The sequence below is a fragment of the Platichthys flesus genome, chromosome 1 (assembly GCF_949316205.1).
Source record: "Platichthys flesus chromosome 1, fPlaFle2.1, whole genome shotgun sequence".
NCBI lineage: Eukaryota > Metazoa > Chordata > Actinopteri > Pleuronectiformes > Pleuronectidae > Platichthys > Platichthys flesus.
In genome coordinates, this window is record NC_084945.1 from 9,457,855 (window position 1) to 9,473,248 (window position 15,394).

At 42.1% G+C, this 15,394-nt stretch overlaps 2 protein-coding genes across 3 annotated transcripts; one reads left to right on the top strand and one right to left on the bottom strand.

Annotated features, from left to right (window-relative positions):
* On the top strand, window positions 1–7,363 carry lamp1a (lysosomal associated membrane protein 1a). The gene is made up of 9 exons (XM_062381422.1): window positions 1–380; window positions 3,840–3,946; window positions 4,050–4,269; window positions 4,395–4,556; window positions 4,650–4,855; window positions 4,953–5,078; window positions 5,158–5,224; window positions 5,321–5,488; window positions 6,339–7,363. Exons 1-9 carry the CDS (start codon window positions 326–328, stop codon window positions 6,476–6,478), a joined length of 1,251 nt encoding a protein of 416 aa, XP_062237406.1. The 5' UTR covers window positions 1–325; the 3' UTR covers window positions 6,479–7,363.
* A 230-nt stretch (window positions 7,364–7,593) lies between these two features.
* grtp1a (growth hormone regulated TBC protein 1a) lies at window positions 7,594–15,053 on the bottom strand. Of its 2 annotated transcripts, none has more exons than XM_062381435.1 (8): window positions 14,350–15,053; window positions 12,446–12,597; window positions 12,203–12,361; window positions 10,814–10,938; window positions 9,736–9,832; window positions 9,216–9,388; window positions 8,329–8,514; window positions 7,594–8,232 (listed from the first exon to the last, which is right to left on the bottom strand). In XM_062381435.1, the coding sequence occupies exons 1-8, from the start codon at window positions 14,439–14,441 to the stop codon at window positions 8,140–8,142; spliced, it is 1,077 nt and encodes a 358-aa protein (XP_062237419.1). In that variant the 5' UTR covers window positions 14,442–15,053; the 3' UTR covers window positions 7,594–8,139. The 2 variants fall into 2 exon arrangements, with proteins under 2 accessions (XP_062237419.1, XP_062237426.1); XM_062381442.1 differs by lacking the exon at window positions 14,350–15,053 and adding an exon at window positions 12,690–12,844.
* Window positions 15,054–15,394: the final 341 nt, after the last annotated feature.

Below are 15,394 nucleotides of genomic sequence, written 5' to 3' on the forward strand. Positions count from 1 at the left end.
ACCTGGTTTATTCCGTCACTGTCTCTGACCGACACCAGCTCCGCTCCCCCGCGCTCCTCCAGCCTCGCGCTGAACACCCGCGCTGTTAGTGTGTTCAATAGAGAGACGGAAACCAGAAGAAGAGGAAGAAGAAGAAGAAGAGCAGCTGCTGCCTCGTGAAGCTATCGCTCCTCCGTCAGGACAAGTGCAGCTGGTTCGTGCGTCAACCTGCGCCTGTGACTCGGCGTCACGACGACCCTGCTCCCCGGGCTTTTCCCTCCTCTTTCCCCGGCGATAAGAAGAAGTCAGGTCCGCTCCGTGTGGCGTCTCGAGTCCGAGGGGAAGGATGGAACTCTCTCGCGCGGTGGTCGCGCTGCTCGTCGCCTGCTCTGCCTGGTTAGGTGAGTGTTTCCTGGGCTGTAAAAGCTCCATGTCGAGCGACGTCACCCAGAACTGTCGTCGGTTGGTCGAGTTCACGGTTAAACAAGTAGAGGATCGATCTATTAATCGATTACAGTTGATAGACAGAAGAGCATACAGCATTAAGCTGTGGAATCAACAAAGCAAATTTGAAGCTGGCAACTTTCTTGTTTCTATTTGTTTACTTAATTGTGTATATTCAAATAGATGAATAAAATAAACAAATGTAATCAAATAATATAGTCTATGACATGTACTTGTTAAAATCAAATTCCAATTAAATATTTTTTTTCATTACATTAAATTTGACCAGTATGGTTTTTTCACTGCAGAATTATTTTCAAATTTGTAAATATAGTCAAGGATCAATTTAAATATTAATTAACTTTTAAACATCATGTAGTCCATTACGTTTATTATATCAGGTTTAGAAAAACCTAACCCTAACTCCATTGAATTTAGTAGAAAATATAGGACATTTCTGAAGCTCCAGGTAAATGTACATGAAACTATTAAGAATATGGTTTAAACATAGCTGTATTATCTTATTTCAGGTTTTGCTTCATTCTCTTTGTATCATTTTAATAATTGCAACCAACAATAACTTGTATTGAGGTTTGGAATACCGATTTGAAAACAATGGTGAACAATGGGATCAGTAATTATCCTTGTAGTAAAGACTTTTTAAAATGTTGTGTTAGTGGATCTGAAGATTACTTACACTGGTCTCCATATAGTCTTCATTGATAGTCAACTTAATATGATGGAGTTTGGACACTTGTCTAGATGCCACTTTGGGCGAGAGGCCAGATGGATGGACATTCTTGAGTGTAGAAGTTTGTTACAGTTTTTAATGACTTGACCTAACACACAGATAAAATGTTTATATGATTAAACAAAAGACTTCCCGGTGTGGTTCAATAACCAGTGGAAACTAAGGAGAACAACATGTTACAGCAAGATCTGTCCAAAGTCCCAAATCTAAAGGTCAGCTGTCCTCAGGTATTGATGTCAAAACAGACCTAAGAAGTCCCTGGACTTTATTATTTTCTATTCTATTTTATTCTAATCTCTTCTATGATCCCTGGGTTTTGTCCGTGTGTGGGAGCAGCAGATTGGTCTCTTTGTTGTGCCATCTGAGAGCTTTGTGTGACTTCTATGATGGCTTTGTGTTGTACACTGGGGGCTGACAGTGTTATTTTATGACCTGTTTAATCGGCCTGAACGCACACAGACAGCTGGCTGCCAACAGGAAAACAGGCCCATGTCGTTGTAGTTCTCTCTCTCTCTAAATGCTCATTATAAAACATATAACTGGATTGATCTATAATTATAATGGATCATCAACATGTTGAGGATTTCTGCTTTAGACAGAATTGAAGTCCACCAGAACTTCCTGGTAGTATGGAACACTGTTCAAATCCTTTTTCGTTATTCTCTCCTCACCGACTGTATAATACTTATATCTGCAGCTTCATACTCTGCACACACAGACACTTTTACTTTGTGATCAGATTATAGTGTTGTGTAAACTGTCGGCTCTGTGGATACACGGTGAATTGAGAGGTGACGCTGGGGTCAAGTTTCAGCAAGGCACTCAGGGAGATGGCATCTGATTGATGGACTGAAGCACAGATTCCCATTAGGAGCTGTAGATTGTAATAATGTAGAACACTGGAGACAAAGGGGAAGTGAGGCCACTGTGAAAGAGAGAAGAGTCAGTGAGCTGTGTCATAAGTTATGAAATTACTGCCAGTAACATGGGGGAAGGCAACTAACACCACCAACCAGCCAAAAGCTGAATGAACGTCTCTAAACGATGGGAGAGATTTCCATTTGGACTCAAGGATGAACTTATTGGAAATGGGTGGTCAAGGGTCAAAGGTCATGTTGGCTTCACAAAACGTGCTTTGGGCTCTTGAGCATAATATCTCAAGTCTGCCATTAGGACATTTCTTCAACCTTTGTCACTTGGATGCAAAGAGGAACTAATTAGTGGTCAAACGTCACATTGACCTCATACGAGTCTGGAAACAAATCTAAGTGTACTGAAGCTGCAAAATTATTTTAATAGTCCCAAACATTTGAGAAGTACTTAAATAACAGAAGTAGAATAACTGTCTGTGCTGCTGGGAATCAACCACATTTAAGGCATCTGAATCATCATCTTTGTAGACGTTTTGGGAAGTGAGAGTTAAGTGGTGGAACTCCAGTGTTGCATTACTGCATTATAACGTGGGTAAGAAGGTGTTTTTTTTAAGGATTCGAGAAGTAGGGTTGATGAGTAAATGAGTCCTGAATAGCCACTGTAGAATGTCACATGTATGGACACATCACAGTGAGTTGGCAGTTTCTAGGGCACAAAGATAATAACAGATAAAAGTGTATATAAGTTGCCAAGTCGACTGACTGCTTTATTTGATCTGCTCAGAGGGGCCACATTGACTTAAAGCAAGTATGGCTCCTGAATCTGTCAGCTTCTATCAAGTGCCCCAGGAAGTGTCTCCTATTCACCTCATTGTGTATTATGCAAGACAACAAACCCTTGAACCTGCTCACCTCCATGCAGTACAGCTGTCATCTGTACAGAATTGTATTTGTGGTTTTACTTTTGTCATGTGACAACAAGTCTTTGGTAACAAACAACCAGGGAGAAGTTTGTGGTGTGAGTCTGTTACTCTCTTCTGCCTATAGACCCCTGCTGGTGGTTCATGTGAACTGCTTCAGTGTATATATCCAACATGGACATCATATACAACTGTTTATGTTGCAATAATCACCCCTGTTATCATCTGCAGTAAATACAAATCTGATAACTAATATGTATTTATTTTGCTCATAATCACGTCCCGCTTTGTTTAAATTAATCATATATATAATTTGAGTTGATCAGCAGTGATGGACGACATGATGACTCACCAAATGTGAAGCTAAAGCATCTCGATTGCCCCCTGGTGGCTGGCTGCAGTATAGGTCATAAACCCTGCATCTTCTATGGATGGGATCTGGACAAATCTAAAACTCAGAAAACATATAAAAGATGGTTTCTGTCATTTTAGATATAGGTTGTTTGATAAAAATAATGTATTTGATGCAATAAAAACAGGGTGAATCATCATAATTGTCCACTGAGATGGAACCGGCAGGTCCTCAATACTGTGGCTCCATCGCCCGATCACTACTGTGCAGACTAAGAATGTAAATGTGCAGACAGCAGCGTTTGTATCTGCGATAATTTTTGCTTTATTTCTTGGAAGTGGGAAGAAGTCTTCCATCTATGTGGCACACAAATTAATACAAGTGTAATTACTTGGGTATTTGCTCCGATTATGGGAGAAATGCAGCTGAAAGAACCCGAATCCTATGTATTACTCTTATTAACATATTTTTTCCTATATTTTAATATTGCTCCTCCTTGCTCATTATCTTCTCCTCCTCAGGTTGTGTTCAGGCCGTGACTCTGGAGGTGAAAGAGGGGAACTCCACCTGCATTAAGGCGGAGCTTTCAGCATCATTCTCCATCACATACGACACCACCAGCAACACGGTACGTACCACGCAGCGAGGGCAGCGTTCCGGTTTCCATCTCTGAGGGAATTTAAAACATGACATATACCCGCCAGTTTATGGAATCACTCTTGTCTCCTCAGAGTACGGCGCAGTTTACTCTGCCCGACTCCGCCGCAGTCGACATCGGCAGCAGCTCGTGCGGCACAGACGAGAGCTTGTCGTGGCTGGTGGCGGTGTTCGAACCCGGCCATGCTCTGGGACTGAGCTTTTCCTCCAACGCGGGTCTGTACAGCGTCGCCAACCTGACGCTGCAGTACAATCTCAGCGATTCTACGATCTTCCCTGGGGCCAACAGCTCCGGTGAGAACAAACACATTGCTTTTGACCGGGGGCCCCAAAGCCCCTTTGAACGTCCCTGCATATACGGCAGAAGATACATTTTAGATGGAACTAAATAGTTATTTGTTTGTGTGATTGTGTCCTAGGTGTAGTCACAGTGGTGTCGGCTTCTGTCGGTATCTCTGCGCCAATCAACACCACCTACCGCTGTGTGAGCCCCGTCGCTGTAAGAGTTGGTGGAGCGACTGTCACCTTCTCTGGCGTGAGGCTGGAGGCCTTCATGCCAGGAAATGATCTGAGTCCAAAAGGTAGGACTCCGATTTTCTTGTCGTGGCTGCGTTTCCAGAATCACTGACCTGCTGCTCAAAGGTGGAGTTTATATTTAATATATCTTTTCATAGAAAGCGTCTGTTCGGCGGATACCCCCACTACTACTGCTCCACCCACCACCAGTGCTGCTTCAACAACAACAGCTCCAGCACCGACGCCTGCAGGAACACCCGACCACGGCATTTACTTTGTAAAGAACAGCAATGGCACGGACTGTCTCCTGGCTCAGTTTGGACTTCAGTTCAACATCTCCTACTTCTCTAAATCTCAGAACAAGGTAATTTAAAGCTTAACAAACAGAGACCGCTCATAGTCAAAATAAATAGTCAAAATAGTCAAATCAAAATTGAAATTGTTTTTCTCTACTTTGTCAGACTGTCCAGGATTTAGTAAACCTGACCCCTAGTCAGACAAATGCATCAGGATCATGTGAAGCCAGCAGAGCTACCTTGGTTTTGACAGAAGAGCGAGACACCACACTCAGCTTCACCTTCAGCCTGGTAAATTTCTCTCTCATCAGTTTGTTATTGTGTTTGTGTGCGGTACACGTATTTATTCAGCTTCTCTTCTCAATCACAGAACTCCACCACCAACAAGTACCACCTGAGTGGACTATCTCTGCTCGCCACCTGGCCTGATATGACAGGTATAGTGATTTGTTCTATAACAAACAAAAAGCTATTTTTTATTTGCCTTGACTGGTTTGGCTTAAAGAATAATTCTCTAATAATTCTGTCTACAGATCAGTTCTCCGCCAGTAACACCAGTCTGGAATACCTGCGGAGTTCTATGGGCCGCTCGTACATGTGTAAGGCAGAGCAAACTCTGATCGTGGCACCAACCTTGTCTCTCAACACATTCAATCTGCAGGTCCAGCCGTTTGGAGTGATCACAGACCAGTTTGCTACAGGTACAACTGCCATCACATCTTCTATCTCTGTCCTCTGACCTCTTTACCAAGGAGGTTATGTCTTCATCGCTGATCGTCTGTCGGTCGCCAGAATTACTCAAAAACCACTGAAATGTTTACCATGGTTGGGGGCATGTCCCAGGGAGGAACCCATTACATTTTGAAGTGGATCTGCCTAAACACTTTCGTAGAAAGAAACTACAGAACAGATTTCCATGAAACTTGAAGGAACAGATGGGACATAGGCCATGAAAGAAGCCATTATGTTTTAGCATGAATTCAGACAAAGGGGCAGATTCATACTTTTTTTTCATTCAACTTTGTGAAACAGGACGTTTGTTATTTTCACCAATTTCCAAGGGAATAATTCATGGATCTTGATGGAAAAAAAATAATAACTGTGTGTTTTAAGCAATGTGGTGCCGCCTGGTGAATTTAAGGGGACTGTCAGTCAGGCCCAGTGTTAAATCCAAGAAGCGCTCGACTGTTGCTGGCTGTAGCTTATTGCTCATGAGTGTAATTGATCTTCTCTTCTCACTCTTCATAAGGAGGTGGCAAATTGTTGATTTCAGAGTTGCTATTCCTAGAGGCCGACTGACAACTTGTTTTGCTGCATCAAGCTCATCCACACTCGCTACCCACTGAGTGCCGATTATTCTGTCAATAACAGCCATGCAAGGAGCACACTCCCACTAGAACCATGCAAGTTACTGAAATAACTTAGAGATAAGGATCAAGAGCAACAGTTTAGAGTCACCCCTCATCAATCCATCTGTTCAGGCAGCAGCGGGGACACGACATTTACTGACTCTGAGACATAACATTTGATTCTCTCCTCTTCTGTCTCCAGCGGAGGAGTGTCAGATGGACCAGGACCAGATGCTCATCCCCATCATCGTCGGGGCAGCGCTCGCTGGCCTGGTGCTGATTGTGCTCATTGCCTACCTAATAGGTAGGAAGAGGAGCCATGCTGGATACCAGACCATCTGAGTGGGGCCTCCGCTTAACTTGAACTCGACGGACTGAATAATGGAGAGATGAATGTGTGAATGAGCAGCTGGACACGAGCATGAGCGAGTGGATGTTGCGATGTGGCGAGTGCATGTTTTTTTTGCGTCCTATGTGACCTCTGGACTTTTTATTTTCCTTTCACCGTCTGTGGAATGATGATGAGAAGCAATATACCTGCTGAGAACAGATGCTGGTTGAAGCTGATGAAGCCGGAGAGGACAGTTTGTATGCTCGATAAAGTTGACCATCAGCTGCTTTGCTCTACTCTTATGTTCTAGGATTCAGTTGAATTTGCTTTAACTGCTGTTTGTTGTTGTTCCCCATGTAAATCTTTTTTGTGAAACCTATTTAATATCCCGTGCAGATGAAAAACAGGCAAATTAACGGTAGGAAAAAGTAGTTTTTTAAAGTTCCGATGTATTATCCACTGATGTATAAACATTTCAACTTGGGTGGAGTTTTATTCTTACTCGTGTTCTCTTGTAGTTTTATAAACTTAAAAGACAAATGTAATGATTCTGAGAAGGGAGAGCTCTGAATCGGAATCTTTTCCAAAACTATTCCTCCACAGTGGAGACTGATACCCCATCGCTGAGCTGAGGCACAATAAGGTAACTGATACTTGTGAAATATTTGGATTGCTGCTCCCTTTAAAAATGTGGCAGTCATGCGATGAGCGACTCTGCATCACTAAAATACTTTCTACAGTGAGCAGGTGCCTGGGTTAATTATCTCCTTTTGCTTTTTTCGCCACCGTCTCCTAAAGAAATCTTAATAGAAATTGTTTTGATTTGATCTTTTATTTTTATAGAAAATGATGTGATCTCGTTTCTATTATGAAGGTTAATAAAAATCTTAAAAGTCCAGGACAGACATTTCACATTTATGATTTGTTTTAAGGAAGTGCGATGGAAAATAATCATGGTTGTTTACTCAGCACTGTTCAACCAGGTGTAAATAACACAGAATACCCAGAGCTGGGATCAACACCAAGGTTATTTCTGTCCAGAGCAACAAACTCTGATATCAATAAACCCTGCAGCAACTTGCAGGCCAACACAACCCAAACACACAACAAACTTGACAAACCACTGTTAGAAAACGAGAGCAGCCCTTTAATTGCTTCACCATAATGCAGAAAGGATGAAAGCATCAGATGAAGAATTGTTTAAAAGATGTTTCTGTCATGAAATCAATATGATTCACATTGGATTGTGCCAGCATAGTACATCATACCGCTCTCTATAATATTCATTCCAGACACAATAATGTGAAATGTTGCAGGCAGGTTCCTCTGTTGACACGTTTTATCAGATCAGGCCATTTGCCACCAAACCAGCTCTCTTCAGTGTCTCCGACTTACCAGAGTAAAGTGCATTAGTCCCCATTTACCAAAAGAAGATAAACTACAGCACATTGAGTTCAAATAAAATCATCAGCTAATACAGCACATGACTAATATTCTCATATGATCATATATAAAACATGTAGATTGTATGGAAACACATGCTTAAGTCATAAACTACTTGGAGTAGTTGTAGCGATATTGAGTCTTAAAAAGGTGCAAACAGGCGGCTGGGTTCTCCTCCCAGTGGAATTTTTTTGAGTTTGAGCAGCAGGTGAATCAGTCTGGGTCATGGTCAGGATTCTTCTGCAACGATGCGAGATCGACATGTCGCCCGCAGCTTAGTCAAGGTTGCCCTGGAGAGACTTCGTGGCTCCGTGAAGATTTTCTGGGAAAGGCCGGAAAAAAACCCCAGCAGGATTAGAGAATTAAAGAAAGCCAATTATAAAAAAGGATCCTGTTTGTTCAGCGGTTTTTCTTTTACCTGCATGAAAGTGTGGCATTCATCCACAAATGGTCCATGGGCGATCTGCTTGAAGGTCTGGCAGACGTCTGGCATCGACTGGGCCTGTTGGATCAGAGCCTGGTTCTGGTTGATCAGTGTCAGAGCGACGCGGAAAAGGATTTTCGATCCCTCGTAGAACAGGCAATCCCAGATCCGCAGAACAGTCTGCAGATGTTGACAGAAGTAAATCCCACATGTCGTGATACACAAAGTGAAGTTTAACAGAGATCAGAAAAGTAATTTCCCTAACCTTTGCTGGTGGCCGTTAACGCCTGCTAACATCTACTGGTAGTTGCTAACTTAAATGTGCAGAAGACGATAATCACCATCTTGTCCTGTATTCTACTAGAATCTAAAATTAATGACTTTTCCAGTGCACCGAAAAAAGAAAACATAAAAGGTAGAGGGTGTGGCAAACTAAAGAAGATTACGTACAATTATTTTCATACAATTGAAAATGAGAAACTTTAAACAATTTCCATATATCCTACCATTCAATGTTGCACTACCTTGCCAGCTATTATCAAACATGTAACTTGGATGTTTGTTTCAAGAGGAGCAAAGAAAAACAGTGGTGGATACTCTGAATCTGAAATGAGTGGTTAGCCATGGTGGCTGAGAGTGTGGGGAGGGTGACATCTTGAACATCTGCCAGGTATTACATGTAACACCCTCCTCTGGCCAACAGAGGGAGCACCAACAGAGACTACTCCACGTGGTGGATGGCCATAATCAGTGTATGGAATGCATTTAAAGCAGCACAGGCATAAAAATACACAAATGAGTTCAATGAATGGTGTTTTTTGCCAAAAAATGTTGTAAAAAAAAAAAAAGGCGATTAATTGCAGGGAAGTCTCAACAATCACCTCTACTGGCAAGACGTCTATGTAGAGACAGATGAACCATCGGGAGACCACGAGGGTCCACATGACGTTATGATCCATCATGGTCTGCCACACACCAGGGATCTTAATCTTCACCAGCTCCCCCAACACCTCCTGGTCCGTTTTCAGCCCCAGCATGGCTGGACTGTAATAGTCTGTAACAACACACACTGTGAGTTAAAAATTGCCCTTAAACAATAACAAATACATTTGGGTAATACAAAAACTGGATTAACAGGTTAAATGGAAAACATGATGCGTGTGTTGACTGACAAACAACTTCTGTCTGAGTCATATTGACATTCACTAATTTGAATGAGTGTAAATTCCAAATGAAAACACACTGTAGGTCTTAAGCCACAGACAGATAAAGACCATGTGACCTCTTACAAGATTATTCTTAGCCGAGAGCAAAAGGACAACCAGAGCATCTGTACACACACACACACACACCTGTCAGGAGAACAGAACAGTGTACGTATACACACACACAGAGACACACCTGGTAATATTCTGCTGAGTAGTGCATCCATCAACCAGAAGGATTTCTCTTCATCTTTTGTGATGATGAGCAGATAACCAGCTATGAAGTTCATCCCCTGAAGACGAAAGAGAGACACACTCAGGCTTCACATGAGGAGAGCATGAGGAGCTCGGATTAAAAGGACAGAGACCATGAAGTGGACTCGGGACATGAGACAAATAACCATTTGGACTAGCACAGGCTACCTGAGCAGGATTAGAGATGAAAGAGTTATTGTTCTACAACATGATGTAGCCATTGGCAACCTGCTGCCTGTTTGAATTGCAAAACAAGCTGAATGTGGTCTGGTGAAGGAAATTACCCTTTCAAATGAGTAGCATGATCATTAACATATGACGCACTAAGTTTACGAAAGCAAACTGGCTGCCTGGAAGTACTAACTAAAAGGACTGGTAAGGTTGACATGACAGAGCTGTAAAAAAACAGCTGTTTTCATACATAAATCTATACTAGAGTACTCAGTAAATGATAAACAAACAGCTTTGTTATGTGTAAGCATCCATTAAGCAAAACAAGTATTGTTTATTTAATTTAAATGTTAAAGATTTGACAGCTGATATGAATGAGCTTTCCAAAGACACTTTATCTCTACCGATCTGAAAACTTGAATTCCTCAAAACAAGAAAAGATGTGCATTACATTTTCTATCTTACATCAAAATCATTCATTTTGTTGTATATTTGTTATTATTTTTATTCATATTATACATTTTTTGTAAAGTTTATGGTTCAACTTTAAAATATCAGACCTTTCTTGCATATAAATATATTGGCGGATTTATCAGTGTTGGAAATGTTTTCACTTCAGTATCTGCCCCAAAATCCATATCAGTCTGGCTATAATACTTTCTGTTCTATATTCCACACAAATAACAAGCTGAACCCTTCACTGCATTTCAGCACTAAACAGAACAGTGTGTCATTCTAACACTACAAACAAAAAACATAAGAGTCATTGCCACTACTGAATAAGTTCACAGTAATCATATTGAACTTAGTGAGAATAGGTATATTGTTACGTTAAAGTTCAGTATTACCTGGCAGTAGCCCACAGTGGGATTGTGGTGACCAGTGGCCACCAGCACATTGAACAGAGCTTTCTGAAGACATGGGCTGGACGTCTTACGGAACTGGAGGTTGTCTGGAAATGTTCTGTTCAAGTCTGAAAGAAACCACACACACAAACACACGCTGATAATGACTCTGTGCTTGTGTGTACACAAACAAGAGGGCGAGTGACAGACACTTTCTGTTATCTGGACTCTCATGTTGAGATAACAGTAACTCGTTTATGTGAACTTTTCCAGATGCTTTGAGTGTAGGTTAAACAGTAAGGACTCCACACTGCTCGAGCCAGCAGTGGAAAATACTGAAGCAGGTACGAGAGCCATAAAGGATGAATTGTTTGTTTACACAGCCGGACAAATAAAAAATGACTTCCTCATAGAATTTAAAACCACAGTGTACCTATCACTTCAATTGACTTTCCTTTGCTGTATTTTATGATTTCCCCAGTTTCTTACAGAATCTCATCCATGGGGTTCTTTCACTGCTGTACCGTTTCCAACCTGAATACCCATAACACAACAGTATACTAAGTGAACATCAGCAGTTTATCTGATCTGGCTGAAGTGAAGTATACAGTACTTTATTTATAGTACGTCATGATGAGTTGTATGAACTCTGAAACACCTAAATGTTGAGCATCATTGTGGCCTGTGTGGCTCACTGTAGGTTTTGCAGTGTATTCAGAACCATAAGCTATGGTCAGCATAAGCTGATGAGCTGAATCAGCCTCAGATGCCGTCAATGATGAAGAATTCCCTGACGGTGTGTTACAAAGAAATCTCTTTTTCCACTCATTGAGGCCAGCTGGGCTTTTTTCTCACTAGCAAAGAAAACTGCATGATACTAAAGACATAACAAAAAAAACTTTATGGTGAAACTGCAACTTTTTATGAGGCTCACACTGATGTGAAACCAACTGGCTAATCATTGGATGAGGAACTGTTTTCCCCCTGGTTAGGGTTTACATGGGGGGTTAATGTGTAACAGAAGACATGAGGAGATCCACCTATATGTGCTTTCAGACATGTACTGATGTTAATACAATTTCCTGAAGAATTCCAGAGGGGCTGTCAGTTGCTCTGGACATTTTCCTGCTAGATCCTAGTAAAATGTCCAGGGAATATCTGAGTGAGCCCATGGGAGGATACAGCAGGAACATGTTGTTGTGAACACGTCTGAGCCAGATAAACTCCTGCTGTGCTCTTAATATGTGAATGGCAACTCCAGAAAATGTTTTGACCCAATGTTCTGGAGTTCCATCTGAAAACATCTTATGGTTATTTTCCTGGTGCAAGCTCTTCGAGACCAGCTTGATGTGTACCGGGGCTCACAGCTGTTGAGCCTGTGTGCAGCCTGACCTGTGCAGATGGTGTCCACCAGTTTAGGGTCGTGTTTGGCTCCAAGAAGGGACTGGTAGTATCCTGGGTTCTTCTCCAACTGGTCTTGAGCCCCACTGGCTGTCATCCAGATCAGAGCCCGGTGCTCATTGGGAATCCCCTTACGCACATAACGCTTTACTGAAAAGAAAGAAGGGAACATTTAAGGTCAGTCCCTCTGTTTTTACTTTACGAGGATATGTGTGCTTCAGTTTTCACACTTACATTTTACATTCTTCTGCACCTTGCTTTTGCCCTTCAGCAGTTTTGACCACTTGATTGACCGCTGGGTGAGCACAACGAGATACTCGGACATGAGCTCCTCGTATGACTCGTAGTCAAAGTCCTTTGAGCGCTCAAAGCCATATGGATCCACCCTGGGCCAAAAAAGCATAAGGTAAGAAACTGTTGACATCTAATCCATCACAGTGTTCACGTCATAGAACTGTAGCATGTGTATCTACATTACTTTGGTCTACAGTCTGGCTCTAGATGAAAAGGCTGTGGGTGTGAGTGGCTCCACCTAATGCCTTGGGTAACACGATTATCTCCCGGCAGCTTAACCCTTTCATGAGAGCAAAGTCATCCCTGAAGAAGAAACACACACGAGCCCTCAAAGCCTGTAACGCCCCCCCCCCCCCCCCCCCCACCAACCAACAACAGTCCAGGCTCTACCTGGTGTAATTGTGTCAACACTAAAAGGTATTGTTAGGTAAAGTTGTGTCCTTGTTGGCAAAACAAAAGCGAGGGCACACATTGGATGTTTCAGTGTGGAGCCTGTGAATGTGGCACCTGACTGCAGGCTGGTTTTGGTGATCACCGTTTGTTTGAACAGTGCGAGAGCCAAACTTCTCCATGGAAAATATCACTATACGTATACTGAAGACTAAAGTATCGATATTGCACGTCTACAAAGTCAACATGCTATAGCCTGTGTCTACAAGCACACTACTGTAATGTAACTTTACTCCCATATACACCTGCTGTCAGTTTATTTACAGAGAAGAGAACCGCCCTGCAATAAACCCAACCCTTGTAATGGTCATAACATTGAAACTGCACTAGGTATGTGATGATTCATCTTTATGATTCATTTTGTTATGTGTTGAATTCCATTCAGTCATTACAACAGAATTTGATTGAATTTGTTAGAAATTTGTACCACTTTAAGTGTAAGATCAGCAGTGACCAGCCCTCCATCTTCCAACTAGTGATCCCTTAAGAGGAACCCTGTGTCAACACATGTTTTACAACCTTCACTGTTCCATCACCTCCACCAAGAGGTTTGTTTTCACCCACGTCTGTTTGTTTGTCAGCAGGATTAATGAAAAACTACACAATGGATTTCAACAATACCTTCTGGAAGGTATTAGGTACCTGGGTTATGTAAGAACCCATCGATGTTTGCCTGGATCCACACAAAAGGGTGGCTTCTGAAATCTTGAATTACTTTCTTTAACTTTGCACGATGGGATTTTTTTGGTACATTTCCCAAAGATTAAATAATGGATTTAGATGAACTGATCTGAATTTAGGAGACTTATATCAGCAAATGTCATTCGTTTTGTCTGATGGGAAACCTAAAGATGTTGAGCTTACCATCATCAAATACGGAAAGTAATGACAACATGGTAAAAGTGAATTTGTAGCATTATGGGGTTTAAAAAAGACTGCATTTAACTGTGTAGTTGGGTTCAATAGGTTTATTAAATGTATTAATAAAAACTTTTTTATTACTTTGATGGGAAACAAAATACCAATATCATACCCACCAGAATTTAAACTGATTTATTGAAAAATTGTGAAATCATTTGCATTGTGATTACAGTTTTTAGCAATTTCCTAAAATATTTGGAAGTTTTTTTTAATAGAAAGTTTTCATCAGTGAGTGTGGATGATTTGTTATAATTCATAAGTGAGTAGTTTTAAGAAGCAGCTGTTAGATGCAGCTACAGTAGAACCAGTAGCTTAGGCTGCAGCTCACATCTCCCACGAAAGGAGGATTAAAGTAATGAGCTCCGTGCTGGAGCTTCCAGGAAAGTTCCTGAAACACCGCTCACCTTCTTCAAAACATGGAAGACTTATGTTTTATCAATTTAACGTTTCCATGTGACGTTAGCTGACGTTACCTTTCCACCCGGTCTTTAGCTCTTCCTCCGGCGGCGGAGCTTCCATTCGCCGCCCGGTACTTCTTCTCCATCGCCTCCTGCATCCCGGTCATGTTCCCCAGAAACTAAATAAATCACAGCCTCGGTATCACCATGAACCAGGCGAGCTGCCGTGAGTTCTGCTTCCCGCTCACACTTCACGGCGGGCCGGACAGTGGACTTTAAAGTTTCCGGTCACTTTCTCCATGTTTGTTTTTGTTTGCGGCGGTGAACCGGGGACGAGATTCAGCCTGGTGCCTGGTGCCTGGTGCTTCCCCCCCCCCTGGGATTCAAAAGCGATGTAAAGCGTTTCCCTCGAAGCTTCAACTCGCTTCAGATTAATTCTTCAAATGTTTTTATCGGTTGTGTTTGAAGCGCGTGGAGAGTTCGCCTCGAGTTTGTTTTTATTCGCCATCCACATGCACCTGCTGCTGCTGCTGCTGCTCCCGGTCCCTCTTCTTCCTCTTCTTCCTCTTCTTCTTCTTCTTCCTCCCGGAAATAAACTCTTGAGTCGCTCCACTAACACAACTCGACCTCCTCCATACTCCTCACGCGTCCTCCTCCTCCATTGCTCCCGTCCAGACTCCTCTTTTGCTCCATGGAGGATTTGGGACTCGTGACGTTTGCCCCGGGACACCCACGTCAATCAGACCTAGTGGTGCGTTCAGGTGACTCCCGTGAAAACCCTGACTTCAAAAAGGCAAAGCGAGGCAACTCAAAGGGAGATTCAAGGTGCTTGCACATTCAAAACAACAGAGACAAAATTGAAGATAAATCTGAAAGGTGTAAAACAGAAGAGTAAAATAAAAAGGATAAATCAGTATCCACATTTTAAACAAGTAGAAACAAAAGAGAATAAATTGCAATGGTGGTTTGACCTTTTGAAATAGTTGAGTCGAATGCACTTTTCAATAAAAAAATTTTAATCGGGTTTTATAAACTTGAGGATGTGAAATGTGGCTTGTGAGTTTGCAGCTTGTCCAACAGATCAACAGATACTCGCTCATAACTTGTTGATCTGAGAAAC

Bases quoted from the DNA above. Each gene is read 5' to 3' on its own strand.
- grtp1a (XM_062381435.1), bottom strand. From the start codon at position 14,441: ATGACCGGGATGCAGGAGGCGATGGAGAAGAAGTACCGGGCGGCGAAT. The intron at 12,598-14,349 runs GTAACGTCAGCT...TTTTTGGCCCAG, and splicing joins GCTAAAGACCGGGTGGAAAG to GGTGGATCCATATGGCTTTG. The intron at 9,833-10,813 runs GTAATACTGAAC...TTTCGTCTTCAG, and splicing joins CCACTGTGGGCTACTGCCAG to GGGATGAACTTCATAGCTGG.
- lamp1a (XM_062381422.1), top strand. From the start codon at position 326: ATGGAACTCTCTCGCGCGGTGGTCGCGCTGCTCGTCGCCTGCTCTGCC. The intron at 3,947-4,049 runs GTACGTACCACG...TTGTCTCCTCAG, and splicing joins ACGACACCACCAGCAACACG to AGTACGGCGCAGTTTACTCT. The intron at 4,270-4,394 runs GTGAGAACAAAC...ATTGTGTCCTAG, and splicing joins CCCTGGGGCCAACAGCTCCG to GTGTAGTCACAGTGGTGTCG.